General features: G+C 43.0%; 2 protein-coding genes across 2 annotated transcripts in view; one reads left to right on the top strand and one right to left on the bottom strand.

Annotated features, from left to right (window-relative positions):
• Positions 1–106: 106 nt before the first annotated feature.
• Positions 107–1595, bottom strand: LOC143294580 (uncharacterized). Its single transcript, XM_076605954.1, has 3 exons — positions 1459–1595; positions 839–1058; positions 107–607 (listed from the first exon to the last, which is right to left on the bottom strand). Exons 1-3 carry the CDS (start codon positions 1593–1595, stop codon positions 107–109), a joined length of 858 nt encoding a protein of 285 aa, XP_076462069.1.
• Positions 1596–8884: 7289 nt separating this feature from the next.
• The window catches only part of LOC143295387 (DNA repair endonuclease XPF-like), a 223768-nt gene continuing 216917 nt past the window's right edge, over positions 8885–15735 (top strand). The window contains exons 1-2 of the mRNA XM_076607056.1: positions 8885–8910; positions 12418–12517. Coding sequence (XP_076463171.1) covers positions 12444–12517 — 74 coding nt within the window. The 5' untranslated portion in view covers positions 8885–8910; positions 12418–12443. The remainder of the gene's footprint in view (positions 8911–12417; positions 12518–15735) is intronic.

The following is a 15735-nucleotide window of genomic DNA, read 5'->3' as shown; positions in this document are numbered from 1 at the left end:
TTCGGTCTTTTTGGTGCTGATGGTGAGACCGAAGTTGTGGCAGGCTTGTGAGAAGCAGCCCATTTCATGCTGCATCTTCTGCTCTGTGCTGGCAGTGAGTGCACAGTCATAAGCTAACACTGAAGTTTCTGACGACAGTCTCTTTCACCTTCGTAACATCCTGCAGGTGCCTGAGGTTGAGCAATCTCCCGTCAGTCTTGTACCTGACGTGGATTCTTTCTTCACAGTCACGGAAGGCATCTGTCAGAATGGCAGAGAATACCATACTGAACAGAGTCAGGGCGAGAACGCAGCATTGTTTGATGCCATTTGTCACTCGGAAGGCCTCTGACTCGTCTCCGTCATCCAGAACTTTAACCATTATGCTGTCATGGAACTGCTGGACAATTGTGATGAACTTGTTGGGGCAGCCAAATTTCTCCATAATCTTCCACAAGCCTTCTCTGCTGACCATGTCGAAAGCCTTTGTCAGATCAACAAAGGTCATGAAGAGGTCGCTGTGTTGCTCCTGGCATTTTTCCTGGAGTTGGCGCACAGCAAAAATCATCATGTCCACAGTCTCCAATTCAGCACGGAAGCCACACTGGCTTTCTTGGAGGAGACCTTGCTCAAGATGTTAGAGAAGGTGGTTGAGCAGGATACGGGCCACACTCTTCCCAGCAATAGACAAGAGGCAGATGCCTCGGGGGTTGTCGCAAGACTGGCGGTTGCCTTTCCTCTTGTAGATGTGGACTATGTTGGCATCTTTCAGCTGTTGCAGGATCTATCCCCCGTTCCACATGGACTGGAAGAGTTCAGTCAGCTTTTGCATCATGGCAGGGCCTCCTGCTTTGCATACCTCAGCAGGGATTGCATCGGGTCCTTGTGCTTTGCCACATGAGAGTTGTTTCACTGCTTTCCTGAGTTCATCTTCTGTGGGGAGGGTGTCAAGGTCCTCGTTGATCTCTACCTGAGGCAGGCGAGCAATGACCTCGTCGTTGATGTTGGCAGGACGGTTGAAGACGTTTTTGAAGTGCTCAGCCCACCGCTCCAGAATCTGCTCCTTATCTGTCAGCAGCCTTAAGCGCATCGTTGTGGCTGTCTGTGTAGCCCTGGATTTCATCCGCCTTCTTGCTGAACCAGCTGTCTTGCATCTCGCGAAGTTTCTTCTGCACCTTTCTTTTTGAGTTAGCAAGGGCATTTTCCTTGGTTTGTGATGTGGGGTCATTATGATGCGCTCTGAACAATTGATTTTTCTCTTTTTTCAGTGCCTCTATTTCTTCGTCATTCTCGTCGAACCAGTCTTGGTTTCTTCGAGTTGCTAGTCTGAGATGTTTGAGGGCAGTAGTGTGACAGTGCCTTTGAAGGCCATCCACTGTTTCTCAACGCTGGTCCCGTGTTCAAGGTAGTCGGCGAGTTCTTCTGCAACCTTGCTGCTTTTGACCTTGGAGACATTCAGCCTCTTTGCAGAATTCTTACCGTGGGGTCTTCTCATGGGCAGAATGCAAAGCATGACCTTGGACACAATGAGATGGTGGTCGGCAGTCGGGCAGAATGTGAAGCCTGACCTTGGACACAATGAGGTAGTGGTCGGTCCAGCAGTCGGCACCACCCATGGCTCACGTCACTCTGACGTCCAGCCTGTCCCTCTCCCTGATGATGATGTTGTCTATAAGCAGCCAGTGCCTCAAGCAAGGGTGCATCCATGACGTCATTTTACGGATGGGTAGGCGGAACAAGGTGTTGGCGATGACAAGGTCATATGTAGCACACATCTTGAGGAGCAGAAGGCTGTTGCTGTTACACTTGATAGTGTCGTCTCTTCCAATGATCCCTTCCTAGGTTTGGTAGTCTGTCCCTACTCTGACATTGAAGTCCCCAAGAACAATGAGCTTCTCTGACTCTGGGACTGCTGAAAGGTGGGTGTCGAGTTCTTCATAGAACATGTCTTTAATATCATCTGGGTTGGTCATGGTGGGAGCGTAGGTACTAATCAGCGTTGCACTCTTCTTGTTTGAGTGTGGGAGCTGAAGTGTCATCAGGTGGTCGTTGATACCCACTGGAAGCTTGGTGAGTTTACAGGCCAGGTGAGATTTGATGGCAAATCCCATGCCTGCTTCTCGTCGTTCAGTGCTTCTGCTACCACCCCAGAAGAACATGTATCCACCACTACGTACTGTAAACATAGTCTACTTGACGCGTTTCGCTGGGAACTATGTCCACATTGTAGCAAGCTAGCTCTTTGGCAACCAGCACAGTTCTTCTCTCTGGTCTGTCTGCCTTGATGTTATCCAACAGACTTCTCACGTTCCATACGCCAAGGTTGAGCACCATCACTCTCTTCTTCACTTTTTTTTTCGACCACTATGAGGGATCCGCACCAGCTGCGGTAAGCTGGCCAAGGAGAAGTAAAGCAGGCTATGTTTTAGGCACCTTTTCTAGCCCCTTCCTCCATGGAGACGAGCAGAGCGATCCCAAAGAGGGTTGCTCAGACACGCAGAGGGCTGCCGAACTCTACTGCTGCTTTGGTCCAGTAGAAAGGAAGGTAAAGGATTTGTTTATAGACAGTCTGCTTGAAGAAATAATGATAGATTCAGACTTACTGTCATTGACTCACTTGTGTAAATAAAGTGAGTCTATGTTTTAACCCGGTGTTCGGTTGTTTGTGTGTGTGTGGGTGTGTCTGTGTGTGTGTGTCTGTGGTAAACTTTAACATTGCCATTTTCTCTACAAATATTTTGTCAGCTGACACCAAATTTGGCATAAAAATAGGAAAACTTCAGTTCTTTCCAGTCATCTTGTTTAAAACAATATTGCACCTCTGGGATGGGCACAAATTAAAAAAAAAAAAAAAGCCAAATTATATGCAAACTGAATTTACTGTTATATTTTAATTTTTTTTTATTCTTTAAACTTGGCACTTTGATCTGATATCCTGACACAACAACAAGAGCAGTCATTTTTATCATTTTTTGTTCAAACAGGAACTTCTTTTGCTAAGCATGGAAGTTTTATTTATTTTGCATGTCTTTGGTGCAGATAGTAAAAAAGGGAAATTAATCTGTAATTAATGCTATGGGGCTAAATTTGCTTTAAACTGATCTTTCTCATCTTAAACATTACATTTTGAAATTATACTCAATACATAAAAAGCTTGTGTGTTTTACTCTCAGTGTACAGGGCTTTCACAATGTTCATTCGCCCAAGTGGTCTTTTTCGGAAAATACTAAAAATCAATATGACAAGTGGACTTTATAGATCTATTGGCTGAGCCCTGAAGGTCATGAGCAAAAATCAACTGTGTACACATATTTATAGATATTCAAAGCGCGTGCTCACATTCTTCGCGAACGCGAACGACGCCATTTTGTTTCAAGTTGTTGACCTGGCCGTTCAATCCTATATTCAATGGACAATACACGATAACATGTGATGGAAAGTTGGAGGAGACCATTAAATATTTATTCAGAGAAAGATTTGTGAACGCCTCATCACTTACTGGATTATGCCCCAAACTGCCACAAAAATATCCACAGAATCAGTCGGAATTCACACTTTAAAATAATAAACCATGCGAGTTAATACCCTTAAACTGATGAAACTTTCCAGTCTTGACTTTTCTCAAAATGAAGTCCTTTTCACTTCATACGACGTTTAGAAGTACTTGTACTTGGCTCTACATGTTATTAGTTTAACAAAATACTGAATTTTCATATCAACTTTAAAACTATAAAACTAGAATGAACATAAAAGAGAAATTGAATCGACCGTGTCAACCTGGTGTAACTAAACTTGTACAACTATCTAGATCCAGAGAAGACGGCTAAATGTTGCAGTGTGATTGCGGCGATAGCCACGTCACCTTTACCGCGGACTTAAAAAGAATTTTTAATTGCCCTTAAATATTTTTTTAATGCCCAAGATACACCAGAATAATATGATTTAAACAGCGTTCTCACTGCGAATGCCGCAATCGATTTATCGCCCTTTAAAAAAGCATGTTTAAATGTTATAATTATTTTTGCGCGTCAGCTAAGGAGCCCTGATAGTGTAATGGTTAAGACAGTTTCTTCTCACCCAAACTCGCGGGGTTCGAATCTGCTGTTAGGACTTTTTTGTCTTTTTTCTTTTTCTTTTAACCCGAAGCTTTATAATAACGGTTGTCTGTGTCTGTGTGTGTCTGTGTGTGTCTGTGTGTCTGTGTGTCCGTGGTAAACTTTAACATTGACATTTTCTCTGCAAATACTTTGTCAGTTGACACCAAATTAGGCATAAAAATAGGAAAAATTCAGTTCTTTCCAGTCATCTTGTTTAAAGCAATATTGCACCTCTGGGATGGGCACACACACAAAAAAAGAAAAAAGAAAAAAAAAAGCCTAACTAATTATATGCAAACTGCATTTACTGTTATATTTATATTTTTTGTATTCTCTAAACTTGGCACTTTGATCTGATATTCTGACCCAACAACAAGAGCAGTCATTATAATCATTTTTTGTTCAAACAGGAACTTCGTTTGCTAAGCATGGAAGTTTTATTTATTTTGCAAACGTTTTGGTGCAGATAGTAAAAAAGGGAAATTACTCTGTAATTAATGCTAGGGGACTTAATTCGCTTTAAACTGAACTTTCTCATCTTAAACATTACATTTTGAAATTATACAAAATACATAAAAAGCTTGGATTTTTTTTTTCAGTGTATCACAAGTGAGTCTTGAAGGCCTTGCCTCTCTTGTTTTACTATTGTTATGGGTAATTTCGCGTCGTATTGTGCCTATTTCGTCATTAGAAGGGTCGACAATACATGCAACATGTCATTTCTGATATGCTTGATTCATTGCAAAACACGCGAAAAAGTTCGTATAAATAGGTGCAATAATTTAGAACATTAAAATAAGACCATAGAAACTCATTCTTTGTAAGAACAGCAATAGCAGACTGGAGCAATCTGAGTGACCAGCTGATCAGCTGCTTTCTTGTAGGGTGGATCACCATGATAGTGACAACAGCATATGTATGCAGCATAAAAGATATGTACGCACACTGGTGTTCTTTCATTGATTTTACGTCTTTTTACTTTGAGTGATGTTAGACCTGTCATGTGTGTGTGTGTGTGTGTGTGTGTGTGTGTGTGTGTGTGTGTGTGTGTGTGTGTGTGTGTGTTTCTTTGCTTGCGTGTCATATGGGGTTTGGGATGGTAGTTAAAGGGGGATATACAGAAAAAGGATAAACATAAACAATAGAATCAACAATTCGTAGATATCAGTGTAACGGTAATTACCAATATTAACACCAATAAGAAATAAAATTCCATATCGGAAGGAACACTCCTATTGGACTATGTAACAGGGATTCAGCACTTTCAATCAACAGTAATTGGTTGGACATTATTTCTTTTATGCTTTCTTCTGGAAATGTTCCAACTTTACATGACTTTGGAAGTAATATTACAATCATTTGACACTGAAACAAAATATGATTTCGTGTGATCTGTTTACCACACACACAATAAACGTTTCTGCTGAAGTATGTTTTGAAAGCGTTCAGTCTTATTCGAGACACCAGAGAGGTTACCAATCTAGGCAGAACAAAGGGAAATCTATCATTTTGTATTGTGTAATTTCAGCTGTAAACCCGTTTTCCTGTGGGTATGAAATCCTGTCGTCAGCACTAGCTTGACATCTGCTCCATATTGAAGATTCGAGAAGTCTGCAACATTCTGAAACTGTTTTTTTCAAAAGTATTCTCTATTCTTTGTGCACCCTGTTTTGCTGCTCTGTCGGCCATTTCATTTCCTTTTATACCAGAGAGGGTATCCAGCAATTTCAGTGGTTGTGTCTTTGGCTGATAGAATGTGCAATGAATAATATATTTCAAAAATAAAATCTCGTCGAGTTTTTATATCACGCATGCAAGACTGATTTTGAGTCAACCAACAAAACTACTCTGAATATAGTTACCGGGAGATTCATCTGTTATCCCAACAAAAGCAAATATTATAGCCACAAGTTCAGCTGTAAATATAGATAGCTTACTTCCAAGATAAAATGACCTTTCAAATTTAAGTGCAAGAATTACAAAAGCTGCAACAGTGCTTTCATTTTCAAGCACTGAACCGTTGGTAAACACCTGAAGATGGTTTTGATATATATAGATGGATGTTTGCACTCACTCAGCGTTGGCGAAAGGACTCCTCCTTATGGTACTCCCTGTCTCAGCACCTTCTTCTTGCTCTTCTGGCCCTGAATCTTGACTCGGGCTTGGCGGTTGTGTAGGTACTGGCTGATCCAGATGTACATCCTCCCAGACACACCACATCGCCGTAGTTTGAGCCTGAGTCCGTCCTTCCAGACTTTGTCGAACGCCTTCTCCATGTCAGTCCAGACAGCAAGCGTATTCTTCTTTTCTTGGAGTGCGTCCTCAATGCTTTGAGCGATGAATGTGATCTGGTCTTCTGTTGATCTGTGTTAGCGGAAGCCTGCCTGTTCAGGGCTCAACAGCTGATACTCCTCAAGGTGTCAGACAAGCCTAGTGTTGACAAGTCTCTCCATCAGCTTTCCTAAGCAGCTTGTAAGGCTGATGGGTCTGTAGCTGTCAGCCTTCGACTTGTCCTTTCCCTTTTTGTGAATGGGGGTCATGTCTGCTTCCCTCCAACACTGTGGGATTGATCCTATCTTCCAGCTGGAGTTGAAGATTGTTAAAAGGACTGCCTTGCTCTTCATCCCAAGATGCAGAATCATTTCATTTGTGATTCCGTCTGGTCCATGTGACTTCTTCAGGTTGAGACTCTGCAACGCTTCCTCCAGCCCTTTCTCTGTGAAAGCTGAGGTCATGACTTCCTCTTGGGGCTCTTTCTCATGAAGTTCACCTTGGGCCCTGTGCACTGCAGCTCTATGTTCAGGAGGGACTTCCAGATTGCTGATGTTTTCATAGACGTCTATGAAGTGGTCTGCTGTTTTCTTTCCAGAGAGGTAATTTCCATTCTCTTGTATTGTTATTGTGGTGTGACTTTCAGTTTTCTCTTGCCAGCTTTTTCTTGCAGCTTGTGCGCAGGACAGCTTGTATCTGGCAGTTACTTCCTTCAGCGCTATGTTGTTCTCCAGTGATGTCTGCTTTTCTGCTCGGTCCCTGGCTTCCATTACAGCATCTTCCAGATTCTGGAGTTCCTCCGTCCAGTAAGGCTTGTAGTCTTTGCGTGCTCCTCTTGGGATGGATTCATCGATCTTGAACCATCTTGTTTGAGTCCTTCTGCCTGATGTTGATTGGCTTTGTGTATGTATCTGTGAGGGTCTCAAAGAGAGTCCAGTCTGCCTTTCTGTAATTCCAGCGGGGAAAACACTTTGCTTGAGGAGCTTGTAAGTTGAGGTTGATAGAGAGTTTTACGGGCTTGTGGTCACTTCCTTCAAGCTGGTTGAGGACTGTTCTTGTGGTCCTGACGAACAGGTCGTTGGTGACGAAGGCTAGATCTGGTGCTGATGTGGTCATCCAGCGTCTAGAGTAGAAAGTGGGTTCATCATCTTCTTGGTTGATGAGATGAAGATGTGTGTCAATCTTCCAATCTTCCAATCCTCAACTTCTTCGCCTCTCCTGTCCTCTCCTGTCCATCTCCTCATAGCCCCATCTCTCTGAGTGACTGTTGAAATCTCCCACCACCATGGAGTTGTTGTCTGGGATGTTCATGTATGTGAGGGAAAGATCACGATCTTGAGGGCAATAGACATTGTAGATCCTGATGCTGTGTTCTTTAAAGACTATATCAACCCCTTGGATCTCTGCCTGTTGATTGGTGTTGATTTTGAGTTCTTGTGCGGCGATGGAATTCCGCACCAAGACAAGCACCCCTCGATCCTTTGTTTCTTTCCTCACGATCCAACCCCTCACTTGAAAGCAATGGTTTACGGTCAAATGTGTCTCTTAGACACATGCAATGTCAATATTTTCTTGGTGCATCCTTTCTGCCAGGCCAAGTTTCTTCTTATGCACCCCTTCTGCATTCCACTGGAGAATGTTGAGTGTTCGGGGTGGTACTGTTTGCTTGGCAGGTTTGCTCCCAGCAGGAGGATGAGGTCTCCTTCTTCGTCGCATGGGCATTCGGAATTTCCTTGTCCGACCACCGGTTGCTTGGGGTGCGCAGCATTATTTTATTTTCTTTCGATGTGTTTGTAATACTTGAATCGGGAGGTGATCGCTCCCAAGTGTATCTTTCCATGAGCACGATGGCACTAACTCTGGTGATATCAATGTCAAGTCTATAGCGGTTCCTTTATGTTTCGATACGTCTGGAATCCTGGTGATACATCGTTTAGAACTAGAAGATTAAACCGATGTGAGTGCGTGTGTATGTGCATGCAACGTCCACGAAGATAAACTGTTACTGTATGTATATTTTTTCCATTAATCTCTTTTTCTTCTGGATGATGTTTTATGTTGAAATTAATGTACAGGCTTCTGTTATTTTTTTACAGAGTGCGGTCATGTTAAATAGATAACTGGCACATCTGATTTAGCATGAAACTGAAATCTACTGGGTCAAGTTAAATACAAAACAATAGACCAAGTTAGAGAGTAAGCACCAGCTGGGGAAAAAGTAGACTGAAAAGCAACACGACTCAGAAACGTTGCGGCGGTAGACTTAGTTTATGATTTATCAACCCCAGACATAGTGTGCATGTACTGATGCTCGTCTGCATTTTGTTTTGCTTAGCAGACTAGTTTTGTGCCTGTATTTAATGACCTTTGTATGAAAACATGTAATCGTTTTTTAGGAAGACAATAATTTGTAGACATAGACTTGGTAAGTTTGTGAGATTTAATATATCTCAGAAAAGATCGACGAAGTAACAAAAACGTTACTTAAGACAACAACAAGGGAAGGAACTCCTAACCCTAACAACAGACAGGGAAGATAACTATCAAAAGAAACCCGAATGACGTAAGTTCCACGGGTCGCTACAGTTTCATAAAACATTATTTTTTATGATAGTTTGCGCATTATGAGATGGGAAACAAAGCGACAAAAATGTTTTAGTTTTAGCGGTAATGCAAAATATAAATGTTAAATGCACGTGTGATAAAACACCATCATTTAGTGTGAATGTGAAGTCAAAATAATCCAGACAGCAAAAACTGGTAACCTAAATGTAACCCCCAATGATCCTCCCCCCTCCACCGCCTCCCCCACCTGTCCCCCCTATGACCCTCCCCATTTCACCACCCTGTTCCTTTTAAAATTTTCCTCCTCCCTCATAGCTGCACACCCAGAGAAATACTGTGGTGCCATACTGTATTTTCATGAAGTGTGTGCTAGCGTACACGTAAACAGCCATGCACTTAATGCATTGGCTTTTGTACTCAACCTGTAAGAAGCCCACAGGTGGGCACACATCCATATCAACATGCCCAGACCATAATATATTATATCAGGATTTGGGGCGTTGTTTTATACAACTTAGCCATTTTTGGCTTTTTATGGCCCTTCAGATTTACTCCTTTACATTGTTGGTCAGGTCGTTGACTAGCTCAGTCATTTTATCCATCAAAGTCATATTTCGTTTTTGTCAATAACTCGTGTTTATCTATGAGGTTCTTAAAAATATTTATACTATATATATCTTAACCACCATAAATATTAAAATAGGCCTGCCTTATGCTAAAATCACATATTTGGGCATGTTTTTTTGTTTAGACCATTCAGGTTTATAGTGCAAGATTTGTGTTGTGTCCATCGTAGCCTGACATTACATGTTTCTTGGATATGCTTGTAACTAGATGCTCAGATGATATCAACAGTTGCTGAAAGTAATGAGCTCAGAGAAACTGTCACCCACTGATCTGTCATAGTATTCATGTGTGTGTGAGCCGTACATATGCATACTCCACACAACATCAAATCTGGTGATGAGTGATGAAGTAAGAGTGACTTTCTCATGAATTTTTCTTTTGCTTTGAACTCGACAAAAATCTAAAACAATGCCAATGTATCATCATGACCCTGCAGCCATTTGATAAATTTCCTGTGCACTCTGATGAAGAGTCACTTGGTTTACGCTGGGTGAAATGGATTGATAGATTCGAAAACTTATTGTGTGCACTTGATATTACTGAATCTCAACGAAAACTTGCGCTTCTTCTACATTACATTGGAAAAGAGGCTTATGACATGTATGACACATTCAGTGTAGAAGAGAATGGTCGTGGTGACGGTGACAATCGTGACCCTTATCAAATTGTCAAAATCTTTCACCAACAGAATCACACCCAAACGAAATACTACATATGAAACTTTAAAGTGTAGGCAAGCTCATCAGAAGCAGGGTGAAACCATTTATGCATACTACACAAGACTTTGCAGCCTAGCAGCAACTTGTAACTTTCCAGACATAGAATGATAGATCGTGAAATCCTCACTCAGATTTTGCAGGGATGTCTATTGCAAAGACTAAGAAGAAGGGCCTTGAGAGACAATTTAAATCTGGAAAAGACTTGCCGAAGCACAAGCTGTAGAACTTAGTGAGCAGCAGGCATCCGAAATGGAGACATCTATGAGCGCGCTTTCTGTCAGTAACATATACAGTCTAATTAAGTATGTCCAGCCAAACCTCACAAAGTGGAATTTTGGAACCTGTGCAGAATTGCAACCAACAGATTCCCATGGTCAAAACTCTTCATGAAATCATCTGAATAGTACACAGAATACCTCTGTTTTTTTCAGTTGGTTATTACTGGCTGAATGCCAGTGTCCAAAAATGTCTCTGTGTGTGCCTGATTCTGCAGTTTTGATGGTAGCAATACTGAAATTACTTTGACACAAAAACTGTTCATGTACATAAACATTTAATATATTTACAGGTTCAGGAAAGATTGTAGACTTACAAAACTGCAAATATTAATCATAGATCCTGATAAATGACTGCTTTTAACATGATTATATGAACAATGTGCTTGATTCAAGATGATTGGGGATAATGTGCACCATTAATTTAATGTTAAAAATAATAATCTTTTTAGATATTTTTCAGTTGTTTTTTTCATCCAGCATGAAGTAAAAATCAATATGTACGCATCACTTTTTGTAACTGTTTTCTTGTTTGCTCTTGACTATACCTTTTTATCCAGTTCTAAAGTACAGACATACAACTGAACTTGTGCATGGTCTTTATTAGTGCTGAAGTATGAAAAGGTTGAAAGGAAACAATAGTCTTACAATATAGCATCAAAAGGTACTCCTGGTAGTGTCATTTTGTTTACTTTTTCAGTTTTTTCCCCGTCCTCATTCAAGTAATGGCAGATGTCTGCAGAAATTTGAAATTCAGAAGTACAGAAATGCATAAAATCTTAGTACTTGTTTCTGTAATCCTATGTGCTAAAGATTTAGTCTCCACCATTTCTTCAAGCATGTTCACCTGCTGTACAGTAATGTTACCATGAAAGTATGGTACTAAAAAAATAAAGACAATGCTCTATCACAGCTACCACCAATTCAGCAGGCAGCACACACACACACACACACACACACACACACACACGAAAAACACTAGAAGCACGCACACATTATAAAAACCCATTTGTTCATGGAAACAAACACATTTAGGCTTACGAACACATGCTATCCATGTAGTATGTATAAAAGGATACACATAATAGTGAGATAAACAATCTTATGAACCACATGCACACGCACACACACACATTGACACAGAACACACCACTATCTATCTGTCTATCTATCTATCTATATATATATATATTTAAGTATGTGTGTGAGTAATGAAACTGAAACTGTGTGTGAGTAAAAGAAAACAGAAGTAAGAAAACGGAAGCATGTTGTGTGTTCACAAAGTTGAAAAGAACTGTTGAACTTCTAACTGAATAATTCATCTGCTATTTTGACAGTTCTTGGCAAGGCATCCAGTGGACATGTGTTGCCACATGGAGGCACTACATAGGGCTTGTAGTGGAGAGGCTGTGCTGTGGCAGAAGAGACTAATGCAGCCAGCTCTTTTCTCACAGTGTTGTTAAGCATTGGTGCTAGCCAGCAGTGAAGGCTGAAAGCTTGAGGTGACAAGCACACAGACAGTTCACCAAAATACTTGGTGCTTCACACTACCAGACACACACAGACACAGACACACACACACAGACACACACACACACATCTATATATATATATGTGTGTGTGTGTGTGTGTGTTTATATATATATATATATATGTGTGTGTGTATATAAGTTTTTATATAAAAATAAGCACCCAGAACAGTTTTCTGGATTAGAGTACAGTATAAGGATAATTTCTTCTTAAAAAAAAAAAGAAGAACAAAATAGAAAAGTGAAAATGTTTAAGTGGTGCCTGCATAGCTCAAGTGGTTGAGGTGTTAACACATAACTGAAATGTAACCAATATAATGAATTTTTTTTTTTTTTTTTTTTTTTTTTTTTGCAGGCTGAGTCATTACTGCAACAAACGTCATGGCCTTACTGGAATATGAGAACCAAATATTCCTGGAGGGTTTTCACAACAATGGTCTCTTTATCACAGCAAGGTAAACCACATAGATGACACATACTTTAGCGGTGGTAAAATGACATGAGAATTAAAGGAATAAATTTTACATGATTAACTATTTCATATACTTTATACCCACAGACCTGCCTACCATTACGATTTTCCACAGACAACTTTGATTGATTGATTGATTGATTGATTGATATGGATACTTTTTTGCGCCTATCCTTGGTTGGAGACCAAGCTCTAAGCACTTTACAAACATGGGGTCATTTACATAACCAGGGTAGAGCTGACTAACAGCTGCCACTGGGCGCTCATCTTTCGTTTCCTGTGTCATTCAATCAGATTTCAGGCACGCACACTTACACTCAGACAAACATGTAACATTTTACGTGTATGACCATTTTGTTTATTTACTCTGCCATGTAGGCAGCCATACTCCGTTTTCGGGGGTGTGCATGCTGGGTATGTTCTTGTTTCCATAAGCCACTGAACACTGACATGGATTACAGGATCTTTAACGTGTGTATTTGATCTTCTGCAGGTGTATACACACGAAGGGGGTTCGGGCACTAGCAGGTCTGCACATATGTTGACCTGGGAGATCATAAAAATCTCCACCTTTTACCCTCCAGGTGCTCTCACCAAGATTCGAACCCGGGACCCAAAGATTGAAAGTCCAACGCTTTAACAATTCGGCTATTGCTCTGAATCTAGAATCAGGGCTGCAGCATGCATGAGGGCCTGAATTTCAGCCGGCAGTTGAAGCAGTGCTTCCCAGCTGGTATCCTTGCCATGGAGGTGTGTTCCTTGGGAGATTAATGAGTATGCCTGTGCCTCCATCAATTACAGTGCTAGTTGCTGAGCTGTCGGTGTACACATGAATCCAGGATTCTTCTGGGTACTTCTCGGCAATCATGGCCAGTGTGTCCTGAGGTAACCTGAGGAACTGATGTGGATATGTGAAGATTTTTAAAATCTTTTCATGGCTGCAGCATGTCACAGGGATTTAGCTGGCTTGTGGAAGATGGCAAGCCAGCCTGGTGCACCCTGGCAAGTCTCTTGTGTTTTTGTATGAAGCTACTGTGCTTGAGATGGTTATTTGTCAGGATCTGCATCATCTTGCTCATTGGATGTTGAGGCAGGTACTTGAATTTCTCTGCCTGAACCATGATTTTTGTGTCTCTCTTCTGGTGGAGGGGCTGTATAGCAGTGACTTCTTCCATGACCTTGATTGGGGTGGATCACATGGATCCAGTGATGATCTGGAGGGCTTGGTTTTGGACCTTGTCTAGGGATTGCTGGTGGGGTTTTGTTGATGTAGACCAGGCTGTTGAGCTTTCTTTCTTTCTTTCTTTCTTTTGCGTTCGACAGCTACGAAGTCAGGGTCGAAGTCCGAGGGATGCCACAAACTCGGACGTCCGGCGAAGATCGGCTACCGTCCCCCAGAGCTTGGTGTTGAGGTCAGCACCCCCAGGCCAGAACTGCTGCCGCATCTTCTCATACAGGGGGCAGTCTTGGAGAATATGGGATGGGGTCTGGTCAGCCTGGCCGCAATCACATAGGGATGTGGCTGCCACTCCAGTCCTCTTCAGGTGTGTTCGGAGGCCGCAGTGTCCTGTGCGAAGGTGGTAGATGGTAGTCTGGTGTCTCCTCTCCAGTGTCCTGATGGAATCCTGGTGTGCCTGGTAGCCTCCGTTCAGGGTGACCCAGCCTCTTCGGAATCTGCTGCGGAGGAGAGTTTTTGCTTCCTCATACGTGGCAGGAACAGTTGGCTGTGTGAGCTGGATTCCTTCCTTAGCAAGGTGGTCTGCGCACTTGTTGCCTGGGAGGCCTACATGTGTGGGCACCCACTGGAGGGTCGTTGGGGCTGTTTGGGTAAGGGTTGCGAGGGAGGCCTTAAGGGACTGGATCAGTGGATCAGAATCAGGGGAGTCTAGGGCCTGGAGTGTGGACATTGAGTCAGTGAAGATGGAGATGCTGCCAAGGGGCTTTCCATGTCCATGTTTTAATGGCCAGGATTTCAGCTCTGAAGTTGGAACAGAGCTTTCCTCCAGAGAGTGCGATGCTGCTGTGCTCTCCATCGGGAAATCTGACGTAGACACCACTGCCTCTGTTGTGTGTGGCTTCCTCCGCTGATCCGTCCGTGTATACATGGGTCCAGGAGCTGGCTGGGTAGGACTCCTCTATCATGGCCAGAGTCAGGATCTTGAGAGTAGCTGGTTGCTGGTCTTTGGTGGTGATGCCAGGAACTCTGAGGCTGATGGTGGCCTCTATCTCTTGGTCAAGCCTCCAGTCAGGCAAGGCAAGGTCAGTGCAAGACTCCCCTTTTGCCGCCAGAACATCGCTGTGCTGTGCTTTGAGTGCTTTATATGGGTGGTTGAGGCTCTGACATTTGAGACGGTTCTTGGTGAGCTGCTCCAGTCTGTGGTGTAGGTGGTGTGAGGGCAGTCTTCTGAGCTTCTCTCCCTGCATCAGGACTTTCAGGTCGTGTCTTCTCTCCAGGGGCTCGACGTTAGCAGTTTTCTCCATGTCATGGATCGGCGTGGACCTTATGGCTCCAAGTATGAGGCGTAGTCCCATATTTTGGACTTTGTCGAGCCGGCTCTTGTTGGTCTTGGAGGCTGTGCCCCACGAGGTTGAGGCGTACTCCATGGTGGGTCTGACCGCTCCCATGTAGACCCTGGCCAGAAGCCTGCTGTCTGCTCCCCAAGTCATCCCGGCCAGTTTCTTCAGCAGGGCTAGCTTGCGGATGCTGCTCCTCTCCATCTCCTCAATCTGGGGCCTTCAGGTCAGGCGGGTGTCCAACTTGGCACCCAGGAATGTTGGTATATCCATCTGGGGCAAGACCTGTCCCTGGAGCTTCAGCTTGACTTGCTTGTTGGCGGTGGAGAGAGAGAAGAGTGTTGCGTTGGTTTTTGTGGTGTTGAGCTCAAGACCCCAGTCTTCTGTCCATGTGGCGATATTGCTGACGACTTCCTGAAGCCAGTAGGAGGACATGCTGGTGTGTTCAGCAGATGTCCATACTGCCAGGTCGTCTGCGTGCAGACTGTTGGAGACGTGCTTCATGATGTTGTCTCTGATGTCGTTGATATACAACAGAAACAGTGTTGGGGAAAGCACTCCTCCCTGGGGGACACCCTCACGTAGCTTGACCTTTCTGCTGTGGAAGCCGTCTAGTTTGACCCTTGTGGTCCCGCCGAAGAGGTAGTGGTGGATCCACATGTACATCTTGCTACGTACGCTGGCTTG

The sequence above is a fragment of the Babylonia areolata genome, chromosome 20 (genome assembly GCF_041734735.1).
Source record: "Babylonia areolata isolate BAREFJ2019XMU chromosome 20, ASM4173473v1, whole genome shotgun sequence".
NCBI classification, from domain to species: Eukaryota; Metazoa; Mollusca; class Gastropoda; order Neogastropoda; family Buccinidae; genus Babylonia; species Babylonia areolata.
This window is presented reverse-complemented; position numbering and strand designations above follow the sequence as displayed.

Excerpts from the sequence above, each read along its gene's own strand:
- LOC143294580 (XM_076605954.1), bottom strand. The coding sequence starts at position 1,595 with ATGGGTGGTGCCGACTGCTGGACCGACCACTACCTCATTGTGTCCAAG. Across the intron at positions 1,059-1,458 it reads GCCCATGAGAAGACCCCACG|GCTGCTGACAGATAAGGAGC; the intron begins GTAAGAATTCTG and ends GATGCGCTTAAG. Across the intron at positions 608-838 it reads CCGATGCAATCCCTGCTGAG|CAAGGTCTCCTCCAAGAAAG; the intron begins GTATGCAAAGCA and ends TAACATCTTGAG.